Genomic DNA, 23,344 nt, shown 5'->3' with positions numbered 1-23,344 from the left:
CGTCTTAACACTCAAAGAACGTTTAATTGCCGTTTAAAGGAAGCTTACGCGTTAAGGGAAGTTGTCTATAGTCGTTAGACGTAACAGGCTACGAGGCACGCTGTCTTGTCCAAGCCGTAATCTGCATTAAGAACTACAAGTTATTTATCAAGCAACCTGCATACGAAACATGGATTATGTCCGTAGTTTGTATGCTGTTTATGCTTACTAGTCGGAAACATGGCGGTGGAAATAATTGAAGCATCGCGGACATTTAAATGACGTTTACAACTAATGAAATATAAAAGCTTCCTCGTTACGTTTATCTCGTTTCATAACCGGTAAAACATAGTAGAGAAACGAGGAACTGGTGGAAAAGAAATATCACGTTAGTTGACAGATTAAAACGAAGCGTCCACAACATTTTTCACGATTCATTTTACGACGAATATGATTGTAAATGTGTAATTGTCAAGGGATGTTCTGTATTCAAACCGAAGTGGAAGGGGTGTCCAGGGTGGTACAGGGGAAAACAGAGTTTCTGGAAGCTAGCCGACGGTAAATAGACATTTCTGTTTGCGGGAGCGGCGCGTCTGCTCGTGATAGACAAGAATGCCGTCGTTATGGCGACGCTTCAGTGTAGCCGGCCCCGGTAGTAGATACGTAAACGAGATAGAAGCTTACAAAAGGCGCGTTGCGGATACGATGCCAGCTTGCGGCCGCTCGCCTCGTTTTCTTTCTCCCTTCTTCTTGTTCCGTTTCCTCCCCAAACCCTCGCGTTTTGCCTGGCGAGCTTGAAAGAGTAATTGAACGTCAACGGAACACTCGACGCATTTAAAAATACACGTTCCTCTCTGCACCACCTACGTTTGATTCTCCCGGCTATTCGTGCCATTCGGAACTTGCCTGTTTTTAAACGATTGGCTACGCGTGCGCGCGATACGTAATTTATGAATACTTCGTGAAAGAGGACGATCTAATTAAATTTGTTATTATGATGCATGAGTTGTTCCATTACGTTATTCTTTATACGTACATGATCTTCTTTTTTCATCTGATTATACGATCGAAAGTGAAAGAACGCGAGATGCTCGTTTAGCTTGGATGTGGGCGAGTGAGCTTCTGTTATTCATTTTTGCGAATACCCAATGATGCTGAAAAAAACAGCGAATATAAAACGACAAAATGGTCTCATTATATTTATTTGTATATGCATGTTATAGACATACGATAATACTGTGTACATTGTATGTGTAAATATAGTATACGTAGGTAAATATAGTATCTATACAAATATACTACTGCGTAGGCGTCAATATTTACTTGATATTGTGTGTGCTTCTCCATATAATTGGATATGCTGATGATACATTCATATGGTAAAACTTAAATTTTTAATATTATAATGTTCACGGACGTACAACTGCGCTATTAAAAATGACGATTACACGGGATTACTACAATGATGAGTCTGTTTTTATCGATTTTCTAAGTTTTATGTCACTTTGTGTCTAAAAAGAAATTCATTAATACGATACAATTAGGAAAAGAAACAATTTCCTCTATCGTTTTACTGATCGTCTCTTTCGAAAGTTATTTAAGTCCACTTCCCTTTGTTTTGAAATATCGAAGCGTTTGTGTTTCCATCGTTTTGAAAATTCTGTTAAGGTCCACTTGGTTTTACCACGTCTCTATGTGTTTAAGTACATGTACATTCGTTATAAAATAATTTTTTTGAGAATTAATTAGACGAATATATTTTTCTAGGCTCGTGAATAGATTTACATAACTTTCGCTAATTTTAACGTATTGTACAATTCATTAAATTTTCATTAATTTGTATTGTTGGATTATTGGCGCCTGGACTTTTCAACAGAGTACAGATTATAGGAAACTGCACTTACGCCACTTTTGAAGTAAACGGTGCATGTTTCTAACATTACGTACGTATGCATTACATTATTGAAAATATAATCCTGTCGAATTGCACGAACATTGTTGTCGTCTGTTTGCAAGGAGTCAAAATTTTTTCTAGGAACGAACCAGAAATTAGTAATTAAATTAGGAAATTGCTCCGTTCAATTATTAAGGGTTATACCTCATCAAATTTTCTGTTTAATCGGAAGGTAGCTTTGGTCGAATTGTAAAATATGTTACAGAAGAACAACATCGATAATCATGTACCGTTAGCTCGATACGGCACGCCGTACAAGCTTTCCAATGAATAATTCATGAGCAATACGGAGATTTACTTAATCGATCACGATACACATTTTCGCAAAAGTGGCAGTAACCCGTAATTAAATGTAAATTCTTGTCTGTACGCTTGATTTACTTCATTGAGTGAATTCGTAGTTGTTAAACGAAAGGCAAAAGTTCGATTCTCTTCGCTTGAGAATGGTTCCGTAGGGAAGAAAATGTTTAAAAGGGCGTAAATTCTAGAACGTAATCGGACAAAAACGTACCTCTGTTGTTTAAACTTCGGCTGGATCGAAGGTCAGATAGAGGATGGTAGGTTTATTCAAAGTACAGTGATGCAACGTGTGGTTTTCGTGCGCAAAACCCGCTTGCTCGAAAATATTCGCGCGCCGTTTGAGAGCGAGATGGCGGAACACGCGCGAGCATCGATAAAGACAGACATAGATAGAGAGTTCCGGAGAGGAAAGCGACGGCGTGGTTGAGGGTCGATTTTACACGGACAACGTACAATCTCTATGCATGAGGCTCACTGGAGCTACGGCTTCCTAAGTACACAGAATACGTATTTGCATTTCGGTCTTTGTACCGGTGTGTCCCTGTTAGTGTTTCACGTGCGTCTGTCTCTGTCGTCCCGTGTGTCCCAACCGTTTTTCTCTATTTCCCTCTGTTTCTCTCTAGACGTCTCCTTGTCCTTGTTATCCGTTTGTCCGTTCGTATCCTGCTTTCATTGTCTAGCGTTCTGGATTTCTCGGTTCCTCTTTTACCATCTCTGTCGAAATCCTCTTCTCGTCCTTCTCTCTCTGCTTCTTGCTCTCTGTATCCTTTTCTCTCCCTAGCTCGATCCTCGGTGTTTCTATATTCCTGCGCCGCTTTTCTCACCGGAGTTTCAACGTTGACCCAACTCCATACGGGCAGGCCAACGGATCCACTCGCATCCTGTTAACCGCACTGCGGTCTCTCTCTAAGTCCCTGAACTATCATGCAAGTCAGTATTTATAAACTTGGGATTAAATCATCGTTAAGGTACCGGGAGTTCGCGACAGCGAATTCTCTTGGAGTTCCGGTTGATCGTGATATAACTTGCCGACCAAGGTGGTCATCAGGATAGTTCCAACAGATCCGAACCTGTTCTTCTTCTTTTTTTTTCTTAGATATAATCGACTTAAGGGTCTGATGAAACCGCGTAGCTATTAGGGGTGCGCTTGCAACATGTTTGAGAATCCGCACTGCGGCTTCGTTTCTACCCTCTTCCTGGTCATCTGAGAACTCGTTATTTGGAGATATTCGGAATTAACTGTCAACCTCTGCTGCTGTTACGTACTTTTTAACAATTTTTTGAATCTCTAGAGAGGAATATTTTCTAGTTATATACGTATCTTCCAGGGTAGTTCATTTTCTGTGTTATTAATAGTTCGAGGACGTACCCTTTGGTGATTTGGAGACTTGCTATTTGGAGATATTCGAAATTAATTTCCAAGCTTTGCTGCTGTTGCATACTCTTTCACACTTTCTCAAATCTTTAAAGAAGTCTTTCCGAGCTTTTCATATACCTTCTACAGTAGTTTATTTCCTCGATTATTGACGCTCTGAACGTGCATCGCGTGTGATCTTTAAAGGATAATCAAACTTTTCCTTTTCCGTACTCATTGACGGAATAAATATTGGAGCTGAAGAAATTAAAGTCTTTGAAATATAAGGCTCGTTCGATGACTGAAGTAAAGTTATTCAGACTTTGAGATTCGTACGAAAGGAAGTTTTTGCCTCTTAAGAATCTGCCAAAGTCAGTCAGAAGATCCTTACCCGGCAACGACGATATTTCTTCCGTTCGTTGAAGCGTTATCAGGTAGTCAGGAGGACGCCGTGGTTGCCTTTTTCATTTTTTTTTTTTTCCTTTTTTTCCCGACGGACCTCAAAGACTTAACGCTTCCGTGGACATAGCATAATGGATTTTCTATCCCATTAGTGGCGCATCCCCACAGCTTCTTGGATCCTCCTTTCACTTTTTTGAAAGTTGGACGCGGTGAAACTCGAAGTGGCATGCTCAGTATTTCGCGACTGCCCTGTAAATCATCGTTAAAGCACTCGAGTTCAAGACTTACGACGTTCCTAGCAGTTTTCTACGGCAGTAGCTAAATTAATCACCGAACTGGCGCCGAAATACTTGCGAGGATTCGCCGGAAATTCAGGAGCCTCGTGCAAAACTTTTAGATTGAACAGCTTTTATCTATTCCTCCTTTCAGATCTTATAAAATGGCCCAGTAATTTCTACGAGATTTTTCGTTCTCACGAAGACGCGGTTTCCTTCCCTTTGCGTTTATTCTCTCTTCCTCCTCCACTTTCCTCCCTCGTGAATCTTATTCTATGTTATAAGGTCCAACCAATAATCCACGCTACTAACCACTTTTATTTGCCGTGCCGAAACTTAGGATTAAAACATTCTTAAACCATCGACAGAGTTTCACAATCCAACCATGTCTCGAGTAGTTTCGAAACTAGTTAAACACACTTTTCTCCTTATAAATCGCTATCGATTTCTCGATAGGGAACATCAACATCTTCGAATGATGTTTGAGCAGGTATAGTTGACTGCGGTCTTCGTTTGTAATGGCATGGAAGAAAGATCAAAATTGGTCAGGTGAAAGAGGGTGGAATTTTCGCGAGAAACGTTTGAAATGATCACGGGACGCCGATTCAAGACTGCAATTCTTTCTAGAGAGATATTCTTGAATTAATAAGAGAAACGAGTGGGATTCTTAAAGAGGACCTCTTTTTCGTGGACAAAGAAACGCGCAGTCAAGTTTCAAAGAAACACTTTTTTCCTCGTTGATCAGCCGGCCCGAATTTTCACGAGATAATAATCCCACTCTAGGAACTCGTCCCGTTTTAAACGCAAATCTCACGGAACAACCGCTGATTTCGTGATTACGGTTCTTCCGTGAAAGTGTCCCTCATGATTTTTTCAACGGATCCATCGTAGAATGTGCGCCTCAATCTCCCATTTTAGACCGTGTCAGCCTTTTCCAGGCTGGTCGCAAGCCCTCGTGATAATTTATATCACTGTAAAAAATATGACGTTCTTGTCTTTTTCCTTGGTTCACAACTTTTTCCACCTCCTTTCCTGCTAGAAAATTTATAGCAGCCTCGGTTAAGTAATAAATGTTTATCAAACACGAGGCAGCCCTATAGAACGGAACCAATTAATTCCTCTTTGCCAGGGTAGGTTTATTCGTGACATGTTTACACGCGTGTAGTTTACAACGGCGGTGAAGCCGGGGGTTGAATTTCATTTACGAAAACGCGCGGGCATTCAATGATGCGTGATGCGAAATTATGCGGCGCGGCGATGACCGTAATCACATTATTTTCTATCGTGTTACGAGGCATCGCGTTAAATCGCGCAGTAATGCATCCGCTTAACGAATCTCGCGTTTCTCTCGGATGTACTGAATACACTTTTTTCCCAACACAATAACCGGTAAAGGTTTGCGAGTTGCACGCCACTTTGTTTCATTGTATTTTGATCCGTTCGATTCATAGATAATTACTGAAATAGTTTATGAATTCATTGGGACGAAATTCGAGATAAAAGGATTTTTATCGGTTTATAGTTTTAAGCGATTTTGCAGTCGATTTAATCCATAAAGTTTATGCATAAACTATGAAAACAGAATTAAAAGGGATGGCTTGCTGCACGCCATAAACCCGCAACACCAGTCGTTATATCGCCTGTATTAGGAAGTTTGTACAGTCTTAACTGCCGAACTTTTCTCAAATGCTTGTCATTTTCAAAAAACATTCTCCACGCTCTTCGTTTCGTTGACCACCTTATCTTTTTGTACGAGTATCTCGCACCTGTCAAATGTTCCATTAGGTTGTATCTTTGAACTGTAGAACACAAATGTTCACGAAATGTATTTTTATGACACGACATTACACATTTTATACTTGATCGATAATTTAACATATCATTTGGTTAATGATCAATGATCAAACATATTATTTACATGTGAATGTTTCAACTATTATACAAATTAAGAAGGCTTATCTTTTTTAAATCAAAACCATGCGAGTAAATTTATTATAAATCTGGTATTTAATTTCCACTAGAATTTCCAGTCTGAGGTTTTATTTTTGTAACGATTCTCTTATCTATGCGCAATGTTCTGAGAAATAAGTGACTGTCCCTGGCTGTAGATGGTAGTGTTTACTTCGTTTTAAAATTTCATAGGAAAATTCGCATTCCACTATTGCACTACATCATGTTCCTCTTCTCCATGTACGACAGCTTCTACGACGTCGTTTTTCTTCCTCGAATAAAACGCTGTTTTAAAATCAATTCAAGAAAAGCTTACAATATCGCTGATGGCGTTACTTTATTGAGAGAAATGGGATGCACTCGGTATTATATGTAGTATAGCGCACTGCAGCGTAGGCGAGATACGGCGTAGACTTGACACGCAATACATCCCTATGTTGCATAATGCCTGCTCCAAAACTCTTTCTTTTTTTATTATTTTCGTGTTACTTCTCATTATTATAGACCCAGCGGAGAATAAAATTGCAGCAGCGGTGGTAGCAAGAATTAAAACTTAATATGACGTACCTCGGTCATCTCAAAAATACCATTTGGTATAATATGCACGTATTAACAGTGGCTTGTTAACGTTGTATGTTTGAATTAAGTATACGTTTTGTTCAATATACGGTCGATTTTATTGGTTAATAAAAGATGAGATGTTATGAATAGGGGATGTTAATTACATTAGAATTCTGATTATGAAATTGCTTGAATATATGATAATTTATTAATTTTAATGTTTTATTACATTAGTCACATTCTATCCACGAATAATCGTGATTTAATTAATTTTTAGAAACGCAAACGTCTAAAAATATCCCGATTTTATTCCCCGATGTAAAGCCGTATTAACGTACCTTTTATAAAGAAATAATAAAAAATGGACGAATTGTTTTAAATATTCATTATACGGCCACGATCCGTAGTTAGTGTTTTAAATCTGAACTTTTAAAAATGTGCAACATTTTAATCCACGATCTGATATCAGACTCGCGATATTCGTATTTACATTATTCCTTTCCGAATTCTGTAATTAAGCCGGAGCTCGCGGAGCTAATAATCGAGAGGAATCGCCGTTAATGGCCACGAAAGGTCGTTGTTTCAGCGGCGGTCGATTCAGCCGGGGCAAAAGTCAAGGGAGGTCATAATATTGTTCGCGAAAAAAGTGGTCGGGTGGAAAAAAAAAAAACGATAGACGAAAGAGCAGTAGGAGAAGCTAAGTGCGGCGTTCGCGGTCGGATAGACGAATTAGTTTCAGCGGGTTTTTCGCGTTTGAACGTTCGCCGGGTAACGAGTGGATTTAAGCCGGTCCAGGCCATGGAGAAAGTTCGTGGACACTTCTGCTCGACGAGGAGAGTTGCGAAAGGTCCTCTCGCTGGGAAATCAGTCTCTGACCCCGGCCCAGGGGTGGTTCCGTGTCAGCGAGAGCGAGGCCGAGCGTGCGCTCTCTTGCCTCATCGTTTTAATATTCCAGCGACTATGGTTTTTTTCCCTCCCGATGTTTCCCCTTTCGCAGTTCCGGTCGAAAACGTCGTTTAACTCTCCGATACAAGTGTACGTGGCGGGTAGAAAATTGGCTGCGCGAGCGGTCACCGGCACCGTATGAAAAGCAGCGAACCTGAAAGCGAAATATTTTGGGGGATTAACGTTTGAAGTTTGCGCCGCGGAAATTTTTATGGGTATAAAGCGACACGCTGGCTGCAGGCAAAAATATTTCCCGAATATAAAGCTTTAACTTCCGGCAAATTTTCGTTTTCCACTCCGGTCTCTCCCTACGTATTTTCTTTTTCCTATTTTTCTTTTTTTTCATTTCCCCGTTCTTCAATGCGTTTAGTACTGCTCGATGCTAGATACCAATTAAAATCAGCCGATGAAGGCTGGTTGTTCACTCATTCAGCCAACGAGAGTACGATTATTACTTTGTTTACGTTTCGTGACGGCGGTGGAACATGTGACCGTTTAATGCGCGAGTCAACGAGCTGGCACGTGGCTCCTGCGTGCCGGAAATAATGTCAGGGACTGCTTACGCGTTTGTCCCGTGCTCGTTTCGCCGTTGATGGAGCGTCGCGCGACAATTACCCTTAACGGCGACACGAGTTTAAAGTTAGTTGTTCGATAGTATTCACGATGATTTTTGGTCATTACGCAGCTTAGATTTACCACGGTTCGTTCGTTTCTCAATTTGGCTCGATTACAGGAATGAAATGGAAACACAATTTTTCACGATCCGCGCATCCTGGAAGCAATACCGTTTAAATAAACCAATGCCAGGAATGCTGGTATTAAGTATTGATATATCCTTTTTCGACCTAGAATTTTCTTTCCTTTTCTTTCCAAGTTTTCCAATCTCGCTGTCCCCATTCCAAAGATTAATATAACGTTCTTTGTGGTTTTAAAATGAAACGCGTTGCGAGGTGAATAATGTACGTATTACAAAGAGCAGTCTCGAAATATTTGACGCATTGATATAGACGTCGTCGTATTAGAGGGAATCTGAACGGCAGCCGACGCCGTAAATACTGCATTCAGTTCTGATGCTCCTTGCATCATGAATGGCTGCGGTATCATCCTTTCTAATCGACCTAATATCGTAAACAGATTTGGCAGCGATCACGCGAAAGCAGCATGATAAGCCGCCCAGCTAGAAATCATGCTGATCGCGGGGACAAGATAATGAACGGCTAATATGTACAGCCACTCCATGATACGAAATAATTAGTGAGGGATCGCGGTACTTCGGGCCCGGTTAAATCGATGCGTATTGCTGACGCGAGTTATATCGTGTCGAGCGAATATACACCTTCTACGAACATAATGCCGATCATTGTCCGGATTCCGGAAATTGGTGAGTTAATTAATGTCTATTATTCGTAGAAATCGACAAAAATATGATATATTATTATTATTATAGTATTATAGTATATTACTAGATAGATGGTAATACTTTGCGTAAAAAATAATTAAAGAAGGAAATGAAAAATAAATGGATAAGGAGAGGTACAAGATGTTCTTGTCATTATACAACTTTGTTCACAGTCGTACTATTAGGATTGGGGTGATTCTACGTGAAAAAATGAATCGAAGATATAAGATAAAATTTGTTATATCGTGAGATGTTTTGTGTCTGGACAAAATCGAGTATGAAAATTTAATGATTGAAATACATATTTGATATAATTTATGAAGTATATAATAATTATGAAATTATAATTGTAACATGGCCATTAAAATATAATGGGTATAATCAAGAATTAATCTGGCACTTGACATATTTTCAAATTCGATGTTCTTATAGATCAGGCTGCAAATAACAGAATTTTACTCTACATTTTCAACTTATCTTTAACATGATAACGTAGATCGACTTTCCGTTGATTGTAATTATATAATACCGTAATTATTGCTTAATTTTTGTATTTAAGGTATCAATCTCGGGAGAAACAATTCTGAAAATCTGTTTGGTACACGCGTGTTAATGCTTAATCTGCTGTACGTTTCGCACGGAAACTTACGCTTGCTGCCGGCACTTTTAGCTCTAAGCTGATTGTGAGTGTCGCAGTGATGAAATATTTACACTTAACTGTATTCTAACTTGTAATCCAAAGCGCAGATTATGATTTAGCAAGTTAAATTGCAAATTAAAAATTAATAAGACACGATTACATTCACGAAATTACGCCTTCGTAAAAGCAGACGCTTCATCTCATATTTATTAATTACTGTAGATCCGTATTATTTTTATTTGATATTTGATTAAAACGATTATATAAATAAATATACAGCTATTACATACTTCCTAGAACTAAGTTTATTAATGGCAGATGTTTGAAATATCGGTAAAAGTCCTTTTACGCGGTAATTCACTGACTGTATAATGAGCAGAATTAGTAACAATTAATAATTAGTAACATGTTGTAGGTTCGAAACTTCTGTTGAATAATGTTATATCCAATAGCGCAATTATAATCTATAATATATCGATATGTGTGTGGAACTTTATTTATTTGATTGCCAAACTTGTGACTGTGTTATACAAGAAGATTTATCGGTACTGATAACTTGTAATTAACTCTTATAAAATATCTAGGAAGTGGATAGTGATCTTGTTCAGATTTCTAAATAGAAACACGAGCAGAAAAGGAAACCAATCGAGTAATTAATATACATATATGTATATATCAGATTTACAAAATTTGTTTTTCTCGAAATTGACCTTTCGCATTTAAAAATTGTAATTTACTTTTCTAACTAATTTTTGCACGTACGATCACTGCCTGCGCGGTTGAGCCGAAATGGTTGCGGCATCCTCTAATGCCGATCATCGTTCGGATTCCGGAACCTGATCGATCAATTAACGTCCATTATACGCTGACGTTTATGGACAAAAATAAGATGAAACCGCTTTGTAAGGAATTAAATCACATTTACAAGGGTTCGTTTTGCGAATCGATTACTCTCGAATAGAATTTATTTTGATTCAGACGGGCAGAGTCGGCGATTCGAGTTAATTCCGTAGCGCGTGTTCGATTCAATTTATTACGCGGCTTGAATTTTCCACGCGTTCACAAAGGCAGTGAATCGAACATCGAGCACGGATACGAAACACCGTTAACCGAAATCGATGATTCCGCCTTTCAATTACCCTTCTCCTTTCTCCGTGATATCGCTGTAAACGGCTCTCTCACTCTGAATTGGAAAAATTTCCCTTTATGGATTGGAACCAGATAGTCTATCAAAAAGGTAAATTCGTATCTTTTGATCGGAATTTTTCACAAGCACCTGTTCACGGTTAAGCGTTTAAAATTCACAGATCACAGATACGTGACAACACAGACGGTTAAAGGACTCTCGTCATTGAACGTTTCCTTCGACGTGTTTCCCGATGATTTTTCATAACTATCGTCGATAAAAAGCGATGAAAATCGACCCGATTGTACTCGGGGCTCTGGTAGGACGATCCGCTTCGTTTCAAATCCCATTTAAATTCCCTTCCAATGGACGCGGAGGGGAGTTTGTCCGTGCGATTCAAATACTCGTTGAATTACCGTTCAACTAAACGGATTTAAAGCTGTAGAAGAAGGCAGGGGGACGAAGACACTGAGATGAAGAGAGAGAGAGAGAGAGAAACAGTTGTGGAGAGATTTCTTTTTTTTTTCAAATTCCACAGAATCGTTCTCCATCGTGTTGCCTATCGCGTAACCAGTCTGATATACCATATACACAGTATTCCTCGTCGCGGCCGAATGAAGACAATGAACCGTTTTTCCCTCGTCTTTCTACTTTCTGCTCATTCTGGCCCTGCATTGTTTCATTGAAGGATAAATAATGCGTCCCGCCGGGATCGTTGCGCGGTTTTAATTCAATTCCGGACAAAGGCGAAAGGGAGCTCTTGCGGCCCAGTCGTCATGAAGTAGCTGCTTTTAACGGTGCAACGGTTTGAGAGAACCCGGCTGTTTTGATGCTTGGACGTGGTTCGGTCTACGAGTAGTGCGTTAAGGAAACATCGTCAAGAGTAGAGTGCTAGTCAGGGTGGATCGCAAGTTTGAGCATTCCCGCGGATGAGGCGATGTAGGATCGATAACCGAAGGCCAATCCGACAACTTTGGACCAGGTTCGGTTAATAATTCAGCATCGAAAGCAAGATCGGATTTGGCGATTGTTAGGAAAGAGATTAAATTCGTGTTAGCGGTTCGCAAAGGGCAAACTGTAATCCTTATCGGTGGACAGTCAGAGCCTTCGATATAGCTAACTATCGTGTACGTTCTGCACGGTAATCACACGACGATAACGCGTTGCTGAATTAAATATTTGCGAAATTCCAGCAAGATGTATGGAATATGCATATATATATTGAACTGACTCCTCCATCGGTTTGCCACTGTTTATCTTCTTGGAGGAACTTGCCCGTATAGAAAGCCGCCTTTGTAAGGTCTCCCGGCCAAGGAACACCGGTGATCGATCCTTAAGTATTGGCTCGGTGTGCGGTCACTGGCTTGGAACGTTCCCCTGACCACGATTAAGATGGATCGCGATATAGTCGTTCTTAAGGCAGCTTCTACCATTGCCTTTACGTTTTCGCTCCTAAGAACGTTGCGGTTATTTGTCTATCATTGAATGATCGTGATACGTAAACTAAAATAAAGTAACAATAATAATAATGAACTAAAAATGAGGAATTTGCATTAGAGTTGAAACAAACTGACCGACTTTCGTTTCTGGGAATGTTTATGCATGTATTTAAATTTAGCTTGCGGGAGGAATTTACTCAGAGTCGAATAAAATGAGCGGAAATGCGCGGAAATAAACTGGGACCGAATTAAGCCGTAATGCTAGCAACGAAGAACATATCTCGAGTTCCTAATTCGTAACGTTACTTACAATTAGATGAACGAGTAAGCTGCGTGAAATCCGCCAACGAAAGCTGATGAATGTTTTAATGGACGAATTTTTCTCGGCTCTTTTAACAACGATGTAGTCGCATTTAACCATTTCTTGTACAGAAAGGCGATCGAAATTCGCTCGGTCTGCCGCAAAACAATGCAGCTGCAAACACGTCGGCTGGCAATACGCGTTTCCGTGTTGCGTGGTTGTCCAATGAGCGGGGACGCGATGTCACGAGGCCAAAACGCGGCCCATCGGGATAGATTCCCGACCTGTACGTTCCTGTAATTTCATTAGCAATTGAAATTCCTTCGCGAGCAGGAGTTGCGTGCGCGAACGATTTGCGTCGCGGATCCGATGCTATTTTATATTTGAATATTTCGACGTTCGGAACGATTCCAGACCTCGTTAAGATGGTAATACGAGCATCAAACTGGCGCACATAAATTTGCCATACTTTTCGGCCTGACTAGAACGAAATTGAGGATGTCGGAGGGGGATGGTAGTTGGAAGTAGGGGATGGAGGAGGCTGTGAAACACGGTAACCTCGTAACCGCTGCTTTCCTGAATATTAATGCCACGAAACTCGGCGCAGTTTACGTTATCGTTGTATCAACGAGCGGAATATTCAGCCTGTATCTTCAGCCGGTCCTATTAGTTTTCAATCTAAACGTCCTTGTACGAGCTCGTTGTAACATCCGGCGTCTTAGAATTGGGTTGCGTTCTAGATTGGGATGAATATTTGGTCTCCAGAGTGCGAACTACGTCCAATTTTATCTATCCAAAGATGTAGGAAGTCGTGGAAGAAAAAATCTTGAAATTCTTCGTATATAAATAATCGCAAAAAGTACTTGAATGTCGTTTCTTGATGGAGATTTTAAGATCGGAAATATCGGCGAAATATGTATAATCGGAAAATTGTCACGCGCGTATCCTCCAGGGAGCTGGTCGGGACAAAATGTAAAAACTTAAAATAACATATTTCAAATAATATCGATTAAGGAACAAGAAAACGGAAGAAGAGAAAGGAATAAAAGATGTGTGCATAGAGGTGCGCAAACACTACACAGATAATACCTAGTAATTGCTAATACACTCAAGTAGGTATGGAGCTAGGGAGTGGTTCTGTGCGAAATAGTAAATGGGATATATAAAATACATACAACTTTTTTATATGATATTTCGTTTTTACAATTTCGGATTTGAAAATTCGCGAAGCATGCTCGAATATGGCTAATATTTAATTCGAGAGATTACTCTACGTAATTTTAAAATACGTAAAAAGTTTAATATAATTTTTAAATATAATTCCTTTGTTTTACTTTTCTGCGATTTTAATTCGAGCTAGACTTAAATTTTTATTTTATTCTATCTTTTACTTTTAGTTTATAAAGCAGATTCTTTTGTATCGAAACATAATTTCAAAGAACCATATCAACGTATATATATTATTATTATTTACGAAAATTTATAATTACAGCTGAATTATGAATAGTTTTTAAATTTAATCTATTAAGTATGAATTAGTTACGACGAAGTGTTAGATGCGGTTCGGACTATAAAGACTTAAGATCTCGTTTTCAAGAAAATTGAATTTGCACATATTTAATCAAGAATTACCTCGGTGCACGCGTACACAACAGATTTTCAAATTTTATTAGGTTCGTAAAGTTCGTAGCAGAGTTTATACTTGAGCCTTTCGCCGATGAATTCTTTAAAGCAGAGCTTGCAAGCTTCTGCAGTATTCCGTTCCTCGCCATGAAAACAATGTTTAGCAAAGTCTTAAAAAGATTAGGATATGAATAAAACGTTCTCTTTTCCCTCCAATTGGTGCATTTAACATCGAACTGTAAACAGTATTTTGCAAAATTGCATGGCAAATCATTTTCTGCAAATTGTACGATATATAATACACGGAACACGATGAAATAAATCGATTATCAAAAACGCTATGAACTTAATTCAATAATTCCTCAAAAACGAAGTGCCAAATAAATAAATGTTCAATATGTTTGATATATTTTTCCGCGCGGAATAACATTCGATTGTACCGCTAATTATGAGATACCCTATATATACTATGAAGAAAGATATTACGGAAAACATTCGATCACGAAATATCAGAGGCGTGGCTTTAATCTGGGCTCAGATTCTATGAATCGATCGGACAAGTAATTGCAATGAAATTAATTCGTATAACATCGTGTAGGCAGGCCGAAGGGTACAGACCATTAAATACGCGCGCGCGTTGGCGGATGCAGTAACGCGAAATAGCGGAAGCGATGGCGAAACGTTGCATCGCGTCGTGTTGTAAGTTGCGTGCGCTTCGAGACTTGTTCATCCCCAGCCTCCTATGGAAGCCGTTGCTAATGGAGTACAACGAATTAGTGCTAATTAACGGGGCACTGCATGGCACGTGACTCTGCGTCACGTGACAAATCCCGAGGATTTCCCCGTCAGCTTAGGTAACCAAGAAGTTCTGCCATCGCAATTAGGGTAATATATTTGTTACTCAAACTGATGGGAACGGACGTCCAATGCATCCTTGCACTTAACACGCGTGCCGTAAACATTGCATAACACGCACTATGTAAACGGCCTTAACGTTGGAAATTTACCATAAGGCGTGAATGCGTTTTGGTGAAGATTGAATATTAAAACACATATTTTTTACACCGTGGTCATACAATGACATAAGCGAAGTCAGGCAGATTCTACGTCCGAGAGACTTCATTCTCGAGAAAATTGGGGTTGAAAATTTGTCAAGCATACATGAATTTATTTAATTTTTAGCCAGATAGGAGTACATAATCGACAGAATGTTATTCTATGCACGAAAATAAGTTAACGAGAGGAGATATTTGTGGATGGTGTATATATATTGTTAGTTGAAGGTGAAGCAATTTAAAACAGTAGTTATAAAAAGGTGGAAGCTTAACTTGGTTAGTTTCGAGGTCTCGGAATCTCTTTAAGGTTGGCCTTGGAAAATTTCACCTAAACCCAGCGAAAATGTTTTTTGGAACCAGACCTTTAAATTTAGCTTCGGAAAAGATATTTCAAAGATGACAGTAGGAGCTCTCTATTTCAAAAGAGACATAGAGGTTAAAAACAAACTACATAGGAAAGGATCGGTCCTCGAGTCTTGAACATTCTCATAATTTAAAAGAATCCCATTCCATCGAGATATGTTCCACGGAAATACGGATAGGTAAAACAGCGAAGCTTTACCTAGGCCAGGCGTGCACGCTCGCAGGTTATACACGACGGATCTCAGCGATTTCTCCTCCGAGATGAAATCCTCGCAGGAAGCAAAGAATTTTAAATATTCCCAGCGATAGTATTCGCGTTAAGAATGCCAAGGTAGAAGTACTCAGACAACTCGGTAGGTTCAACGTCGAGCTCTTTGGTCGGTGTACCGTGATAGCCGGAGCGTAACTCGGAGCACAGGCCCGTCCCCGAAATTATTCGTAATCTTTGAAGAGGCGACTCCTAGGAGGATTGCAAGTTGGGTGGCGCTCAGGTTTGAGCGGTGGCTGAGCGTTCAGGAGGCACAAGAGTGGCAGAAGGAGAGCAAACGAGAAAGATAGAGAGAGATGAGAAAGTTTTGCGATGACGATCGGTACTAGAAAGGAGATCTCGCATTCCCAACCTCTCCCCTTATACTGGCAGCACCACCGGCATCAACCCTCGCAGCCTGCACGCCCAAACAATGGAAACAATACATTGAAATGAGAAAGTTGGTTTGCATTGTCGGACAAGAGGACGCGGCGTGCAAGGGGGAGACCGCCTCGCGTCTGTCTGTCTTCTAACCGCGTCCCTTTCTCTCTCCATCTCGCTCCCTTTCACTCTTTTTCTCTATTTACCACGTTCGTTTCTCCCTTCGCGTCTCTATCTTTTACCCTTTGTGCCTGTGGGCTACGTACGTGTGCCCGATTCCACTCTCTTCTCTTCTCTCTTTTTCCCTCCCTTTTCGCCTTCCTCCATCCCCTACTCTATGTTGTCCGCGCCTTCTTTTTTTCCCCTCCGCGAAGAGACGGCATCCCCGTCTCGTTTTCCATCGGCCGACTGAAAGAAAGGATTGTAAACCGCCGGATGAGCCGCGGATTCCGGAATGGGGACTGCTCTATTCAACGGTTTTCTCCGGGTGTCGCAAGAGCGCGCGCGCGCGCGCGAGTAAACCGTGAATGAACAGCGTGCTCACTGGAACGCAAGCATCAGCAATTAGTCGTGGGGGTTATCTCTTCTTCTCCCAGAGCGCATTTTAATAAGTTAATCGGGTCGTCTCTCCCTTAGGTATCCCAACAACGACGTTGTCCGCATGCCAGCCCGCGTTCTCGTTCGTTCGACTAGGGGGACTCGTTCGCCGAGTGGTTAGAATTTTTAAGATGTTTTCCTGTCGCCAGCATTCGAGTGGAGATACTTTTAGACAATAAACCGCTCGGGAACAATACCGACCGATACAATAACCGCATGTATCACGAGCGAATACATTCGGCCGACGCGGTTTTTTAAGTGCGCCATTCACGATACGATACGATACGCGAGTTTTCACGAACATATACTTGATTGTTCCTGATATATTTCACCGCGACAACAACCGTGAAATTATAGCGATTTCTCGTCGGCTGCTGCACACCAGAGATAAAAAGTTGCGCCCATGTAAATCACGGGACAAGTTACGAGTGTGTCATAGACGGCCGCGTTTATTCGGATGCTTGAAACAATTACCATTAGGTACAATTTCAGAATTTTCGTCGGATGAGTTCTTATTCGACTCGATTTTTGGTTACGTCGAAAACGATCGTCCAGCCGAGCTGGTATAAAACTCACAGTCGCGAATTTTTCGGCAAATCGCTTTTCGTCGTTGGATGCGTCGCGATTACTGAAATTTACGCAGTGCCAATTTGAGGAACAAAATACTGCAAGTCACCCCGGCTGATGATCGTTCATATTTTATCGTCGTCCGTCAGCCTCGCGATTCATTTTTTAGCGCGGTCGGGATAACGTTTAATTTTAATTCGGTTGCTGTAGCTTTGACAAGCGTTCGCCCCACCTCTCCTTCAGCGTTCACTAGACGGAAAGCGAAACGAAGGATGGCGAAAATGAAACGGGTAAAAAAAAATTCGTAGTCGGGAAGGTGGCAGAGAAACTTTTGATCGCGAGCCATTAATAACATGCCGCGAGTGCAAAATCTTGGGTTGGGCCTAAAAGCTCGGAAATAGAGTGGTCATTCGAGCATGTTTAAAGAAGAATCACGAAGAAACGTAGAGGGATGATGGAAAAGCACATGAAGAAGTATATGGATGAGGATATGGAGAGGGATATGGAAGGGATGTGACTGGTCTCCGAGAGATGTTGACGCAAAGCATTACGCAGATGGTCGATGGACGGTTACGTCTCGTCTCTCGAACAGCTAGCGAAGAAACAGAAGTGTACAACTTCAGAGGAGCCCTCCCGATGACGTTGAGGGTTGACTAAGGTTAGGCTACTCAACTTATCGTGTACAACTCAATGGGATGGTGAACGCACAAACATTCACATACGTGCCTGAGAGTGTAATACAGACGCGCGTCTGCAACGGGCCCAACCCTTTTCTCTACTGTTGCAGCCGTATCACCGAGTACATCACGAAGAGGGTAGTACTCGAGTACCTGCTGGCAGGCCTGGTTGTACGGGACATACAGAAGGGATGGGGTCTCGCTTCTCCTCCTCGTTCATTCTATCCTCCTCTTTCCGTCGCCGTCTATTGTTTAGTTATTCTGATGAGCCAGTGCATCTCAAATACACTCGAGCGAGCCATTATATCGGAGAACACATCGCTTCCTTTTGCGAGCCGGCCACGTGCACGAGCCATCTACCCCTCTCTTCGTGTCTTTACTCCGTCGTTCTTGTTGTTGTTACTCGTCGCGCCGATCCGGACATTTTGATATGGCGCGCCGTTAATTGGACGCAACCGCGAAGATAAATCGGAAGCGTGCGTGCCACGCTTCAAAGGCTCCACCTTGCTTTCACATGACATCCAGTTCACTTGGTGGAAGGACCTCGTTGATTCTTCGCTGTAAACGATTCCTTTCTGGGATGAAGAGTACCAACTATGAGAGTTGTATGCAAAGAAGATGGAAAATTCGACGGTATGTGAGTTTCCCGTTGTTGCATAATTCTTTCTATATACATATATGTATAGTTTCTATGTACATAATAGTACCGTCAACGTGTGTACGAAGATTTCCGTCTCTTTTTGCCCTGGTTTTCTCTCCGACCGGCCGCTGCTCCTCTTTCTCCTCTATTACTCCTTTTGTTCTTCTATTTTATTCGGGTAAAAGCTGAAACGGTGAATAGGCACGGAGGAAACGCTTTTTATTCGATCAAAAGCTTGTTTTCACCTGTTAGCGCGTGATTATCCGCTATTATTCGAAATTGAAAATACTACTTCGACGAGAGCGGGCTATTCCGATTTTTCTCTCTTTATTATTATTCTTTTTTTTTTTTATTTTCTATCCAACCCGGGGAGAGAAAATGGAATAGCCGTGATACTACATTCTCTCAATGTTAATCCGGATTATGAGTCCCGCGGCGGACGGCACGCGGACGGAGCTTGTGAATGGAACAACAAAAAACGGAGGAAGGCGAATATGGAAATTTCCCGTAAACTTCAATTTCCATCGGGTTCTTCACTCGTACAATTCCTACTCGTTTCCATTGTATACCTAATTTAACTTCCCGCGCTCTAGCCGATTTCTTCTTGTTTTACCTTCCTTTATAAAGAATCGCCTACTTCGGTATCTGGTAACAAAGCGAAAAGACAGGAACATCCGTCGGTATTTCAATTCGTTTCCTGATATTTGGTGTCATGATATGGTATGGTACCGCTTGGCGGCTTATAACGTTGCAGCCAACGTACGTTTAATCAAACGTCGAATTACGAAAGGGGAACACACGGGATGGCGTGGCGGAAAGCTGAGGGATGACGCATCGAAGGGTGGGGGATAATATGGGTTTGGTCGACGTGCGTCTGACGTTATAGGAAATTAAGTTACCTTTATGACGTGAAATGGACTTCTCGGGACGGAAAATATAGAGTTACGCTCATGACGGGGCGAGCTTTACTCTTTCTCTTCGGAGAAAAATTGTTGCACGAGTTCCAAGGGGATGTAGGTCATAAGGTATTATCGTCTACATGGAAGAGGAAAGTCTTAGGAAGAAGGAACGGCGGAGGTTAAAGAAATCATGGGAAAGAACAATGGCTAGAGGTAATTCTTAACACGAATAATACGGCTCTCACGAAATATGATACAATTCCCTCTTTGTTAGGAAAGATAGCGCGAACAATTTTCACGATCATAGCGCAGTTCGTACACTTGCGAACGCATCTTGAGAAGAAACCGAGCAGAGAAAACAGTTTCGCGAGGCCGGTGAAAATTCTTCGTTGTTTGAGAAGTCTCGTGGCTTTCACGGATAAGGATTGTCGTGTCGCGGACCGCAAGCTTCGTCTGAAGCTCCCGTGTCGAGGAGCAGTTAATTAACGCTGACTTCTCGCGGGGAGATTTTAAACGGAAAGAAATTTCAAGAGGAGAGATATTCATTACCTTTGCGTCGATCGTGAATTAGAATATCTCCTGCGAACCTTTCACGTGGCCGATTTTATCGTATGTCATTGAAATAATTCTTAATTATTTGAATCTTTCTATTATTTTATATTATTTTAATTTATGGTCTTTGATTTTTTGTTTTAAATTGTAACGTATAATTGGAATAAGAAACTACACATATTGGTAACGATTCTTTATACTTTCCTCAGTAGGAAAAATGTTGTTTTTGTCAAATTAACAGTACCAAGGCGACGAAAGCTATGCGTTAATTTTTACGATCCATTTTATTACAAAAAATACAGTAGCTACGAAGAGCATACCATTTAAGTGCTAATTAATTAGGTCCAAGTGTATTAAATTTGTTAACACTTGATTAGTACGTTCGTATGACTACAAAAATTTGGTACACATCAATCGAACACTATGAACTAAATGTATTATTCAATTAACTAATGACTTGTTAAACAACAATATTACGTATACATAATAGTAAGCATGGAGGTGTTAACTTCTGTGAATCGACTTAATTTCTTTCTGCGTATACAATGTGCAAAGAGAGTGATGTATCTTTTTTTAAATCATCGGAGGGCAAACGCGCGCATCGAACATTATTAACTAAAATGTAACGCTACACATGGCGAAGCAAGCGAACCCTATTCGATGCACGTTCCTCTGGGTATTCAGCGTAGTTCGTTGGGCCGGCTTCCAGATGGGCAATGTTGGGCGGAATGCGGAATACATCCAAGCGGACCGGCATTCCTACTTAAATCAACATAACTCGGGTGATGAATGGTTAACAGGCTTCGCGGGGGACGCAATGCGCTCCATTTATGGAAGCTATTACGGCCGAATTTCAGCGTTAAATGTGTGATTTATGGCCACCCGTATTATCTTCGTTCATGTCCCGTCGACGATACAGTGCAGCCCCTCCCCTTTAGCCGCCCCTGCGTTGCCTCTCATCGCCACTGCTACGTTTCGCTCCCTACATTTCTGAAAATTACTTTGAACTCGGCTAGCCGAGCGAAAAAATTCATCAACCGGTGTCCACGCGCTGTGACCATGATTAATGTTCTTCTAACTGCCGATTGAAACAGTAAGGAAAATTTATTTTGATCCACGCGAGAGTATTCGAATGAATCGCGCTGCCAGACCGTCCCGAATTTATGGTCGAATTGCTAATCGCGTTTCAATAAAATCCATTCGAAACTCTTCGATTTGCAATATAGCAAGGTCGTTAACGAGACTTCAGTACGGTTTTGTTTCAGATAATTTCTGATTTTCTGAAGCGGGCGTTGAATTATTCATAGGACTATTTTGAAACTATAGATAGTTAGGAAGGCAATCAAATATTCGATTTATTACAAATTATTGAAGTAACATGATTTTTATTATATATATAATCCACGTACAAGTATACAGCACACTTTCGCAACGAAACTTTCTCAAACTAAAACGTTACTATTTATAATCTACATGATAGACCTTCTTATTCATTCTATCTCTTTTGATGAAAATAAAATTGAATAGCAATTTTTGCATTATTAACGTCGCTATAGAAACGTCGGTAGAATACAAAGCGTTAAAGAGAAAAGGAAATTGCGTTTTCTTCCAGATAATTCCTCTAGATACGATACAATTGTAACCTTATTCAGCTGCGAAATATCACGTTGTACTATACTATCTACCTTTCTACCACCCTTTCTATTCCCTATCTTTATTATTTCCATCTATATCATATTTCCACGGATTTTTCATTTCCCTAAATACCCTACTACCTTGGGAAACGATTTAACACGACTAAAATGTCCGTAGACTTAATTACAATTCACATAGAATATTATGCTAATCCTCTCAAAAACGGCAGAATGCGAGGAACTCGCATACGAACGGAAAGTGTCGGTCTGGCAACAAAAAGCCACGCAAAAGTCCCTATAAAAGGTATACTAGGAGGAGGTGTAACCAGAGAGTAGAGGGAAAGGGAGGGAGATGGGTTGGGTAAGGGAGGGTAGGCAAAGAGAATCCGCGGCTCATTATGACGATACCTGTCCCGTTTGTTGCAGGTTGCGACGCCTCGTACGAGATGCAGGGACCGAGCTTCGTGTCGGAACCGCCATCGCGGGTGGAATTCACGAACGTGAACGGCGGCAGAGTGGACTGCATAGTGAGAGGAAATCCGGCACCTACCGTCGACTGGCTGGCAGCAGACGGTGGCAGTATAACGAGTATCCCTGGAATCAGACACGTCCTTGGCAACGGGACGATCCACTTTCCTGGCTTCGAGGCCGAGGTCTTCCGACAGGACGTCCACTGGGCTATTTATAAGTGTTCCGCCGTCAACAGCGTCGGTGCCATCGTTAGCAGAGACGTCACTGTCAGAGCAGGCACGCGAAACTTCTTGCTCGTTATCTGCATTATGTTGTCTGCCTGGTATACCGCTTGCTTTCTCCTCTATCTCTCTTCCTATTCCGTTGCCTTTATTGCTATCCTTGTTCAACGACCCTCGACTTTTGTTCAATTCCCGTATGAAGATCGCGGGGTTAAAACATGATAAGTGACATTTCCTATTTTCTTTTTTTTTTTCATTTATAAAGAAGCAGTTCTAAAATTCAGTTCGTTGTTAATTAATCCAATGTTACCAAAATTGTTTCTTTATTTGTTTTCGAACATTCGGAGTTCCTTCGAAATTTTCAAAATATCTGCTTGCCATTTATATTAACATATTGCTTGTCTTAATAACAATTATTATATCTTTGACTTCCACGAAATTTCGGCAATTAACGAGTTGTTTTCATTTTCAATGTATTTATCGTGTACTTGTCATATTTTTCTACTATGATGGTAATATTATGTCCACCCTGAGAAGAAAAGGAAAACCATTTTCATTTCATGAAACCGCTCGTTATTTTGATCGATCGTATATCAGTATGTCGCCATGGAAATATTCACTTTCCTTCATGCCGCTTTTTTCGGCCGTGGTTTCTCCGGTAAGGGCGCATCCTTGAGACTTCGTTTAGGGAGAAAAGTTTGATGGCAGTGGAACTAGGGGAGGAATCTGCCATGCGTTCAACGAGACCCTTTACGGTGCTCGTTTCACATTAAACATCCCTGGGCTCGTGGC

At 40.9% G+C, this 23,344-nt stretch overlaps 1 protein-coding gene across 8 annotated transcripts in view; it reads left to right on the top strand.

Annotated features, from left to right (window-relative positions):
* The window catches only part of LOC122573090 (Down syndrome cell adhesion molecule-like protein Dscam2), a 162,129-nt gene that overhangs the window by 41,964 nt on the left and 96,821 nt on the right, over positions 1–23,344 (top strand). For all 8 annotated transcript variants that reach the window (XM_043739081.1, XM_043739047.1, XM_043739074.1 and 5 more), the window contains exon 2: positions 22,287–22,607. In XM_043739081.1, the coding sequence (XP_043595016.1) occupies positions 22,287–22,607 (321 nt within the window). The remainder of the gene's footprint in view (positions 1–22,286; positions 22,608–23,344) is intronic.

The sequence above is a fragment of the Bombus pyrosoma genome, linkage group LG2 (assembly GCF_014825855.1).
Source record: "Bombus pyrosoma isolate SC7728 linkage group LG2, ASM1482585v1, whole genome shotgun sequence".
Taxonomy (NCBI): domain Eukaryota; kingdom Metazoa; phylum Arthropoda; class Insecta; order Hymenoptera; family Apidae; genus Bombus; species Bombus pyrosoma.
The sequence above is the reverse complement of the archived record's forward strand: the minus strand, read 5'-3'. Positions and strand labels throughout refer to the sequence as shown.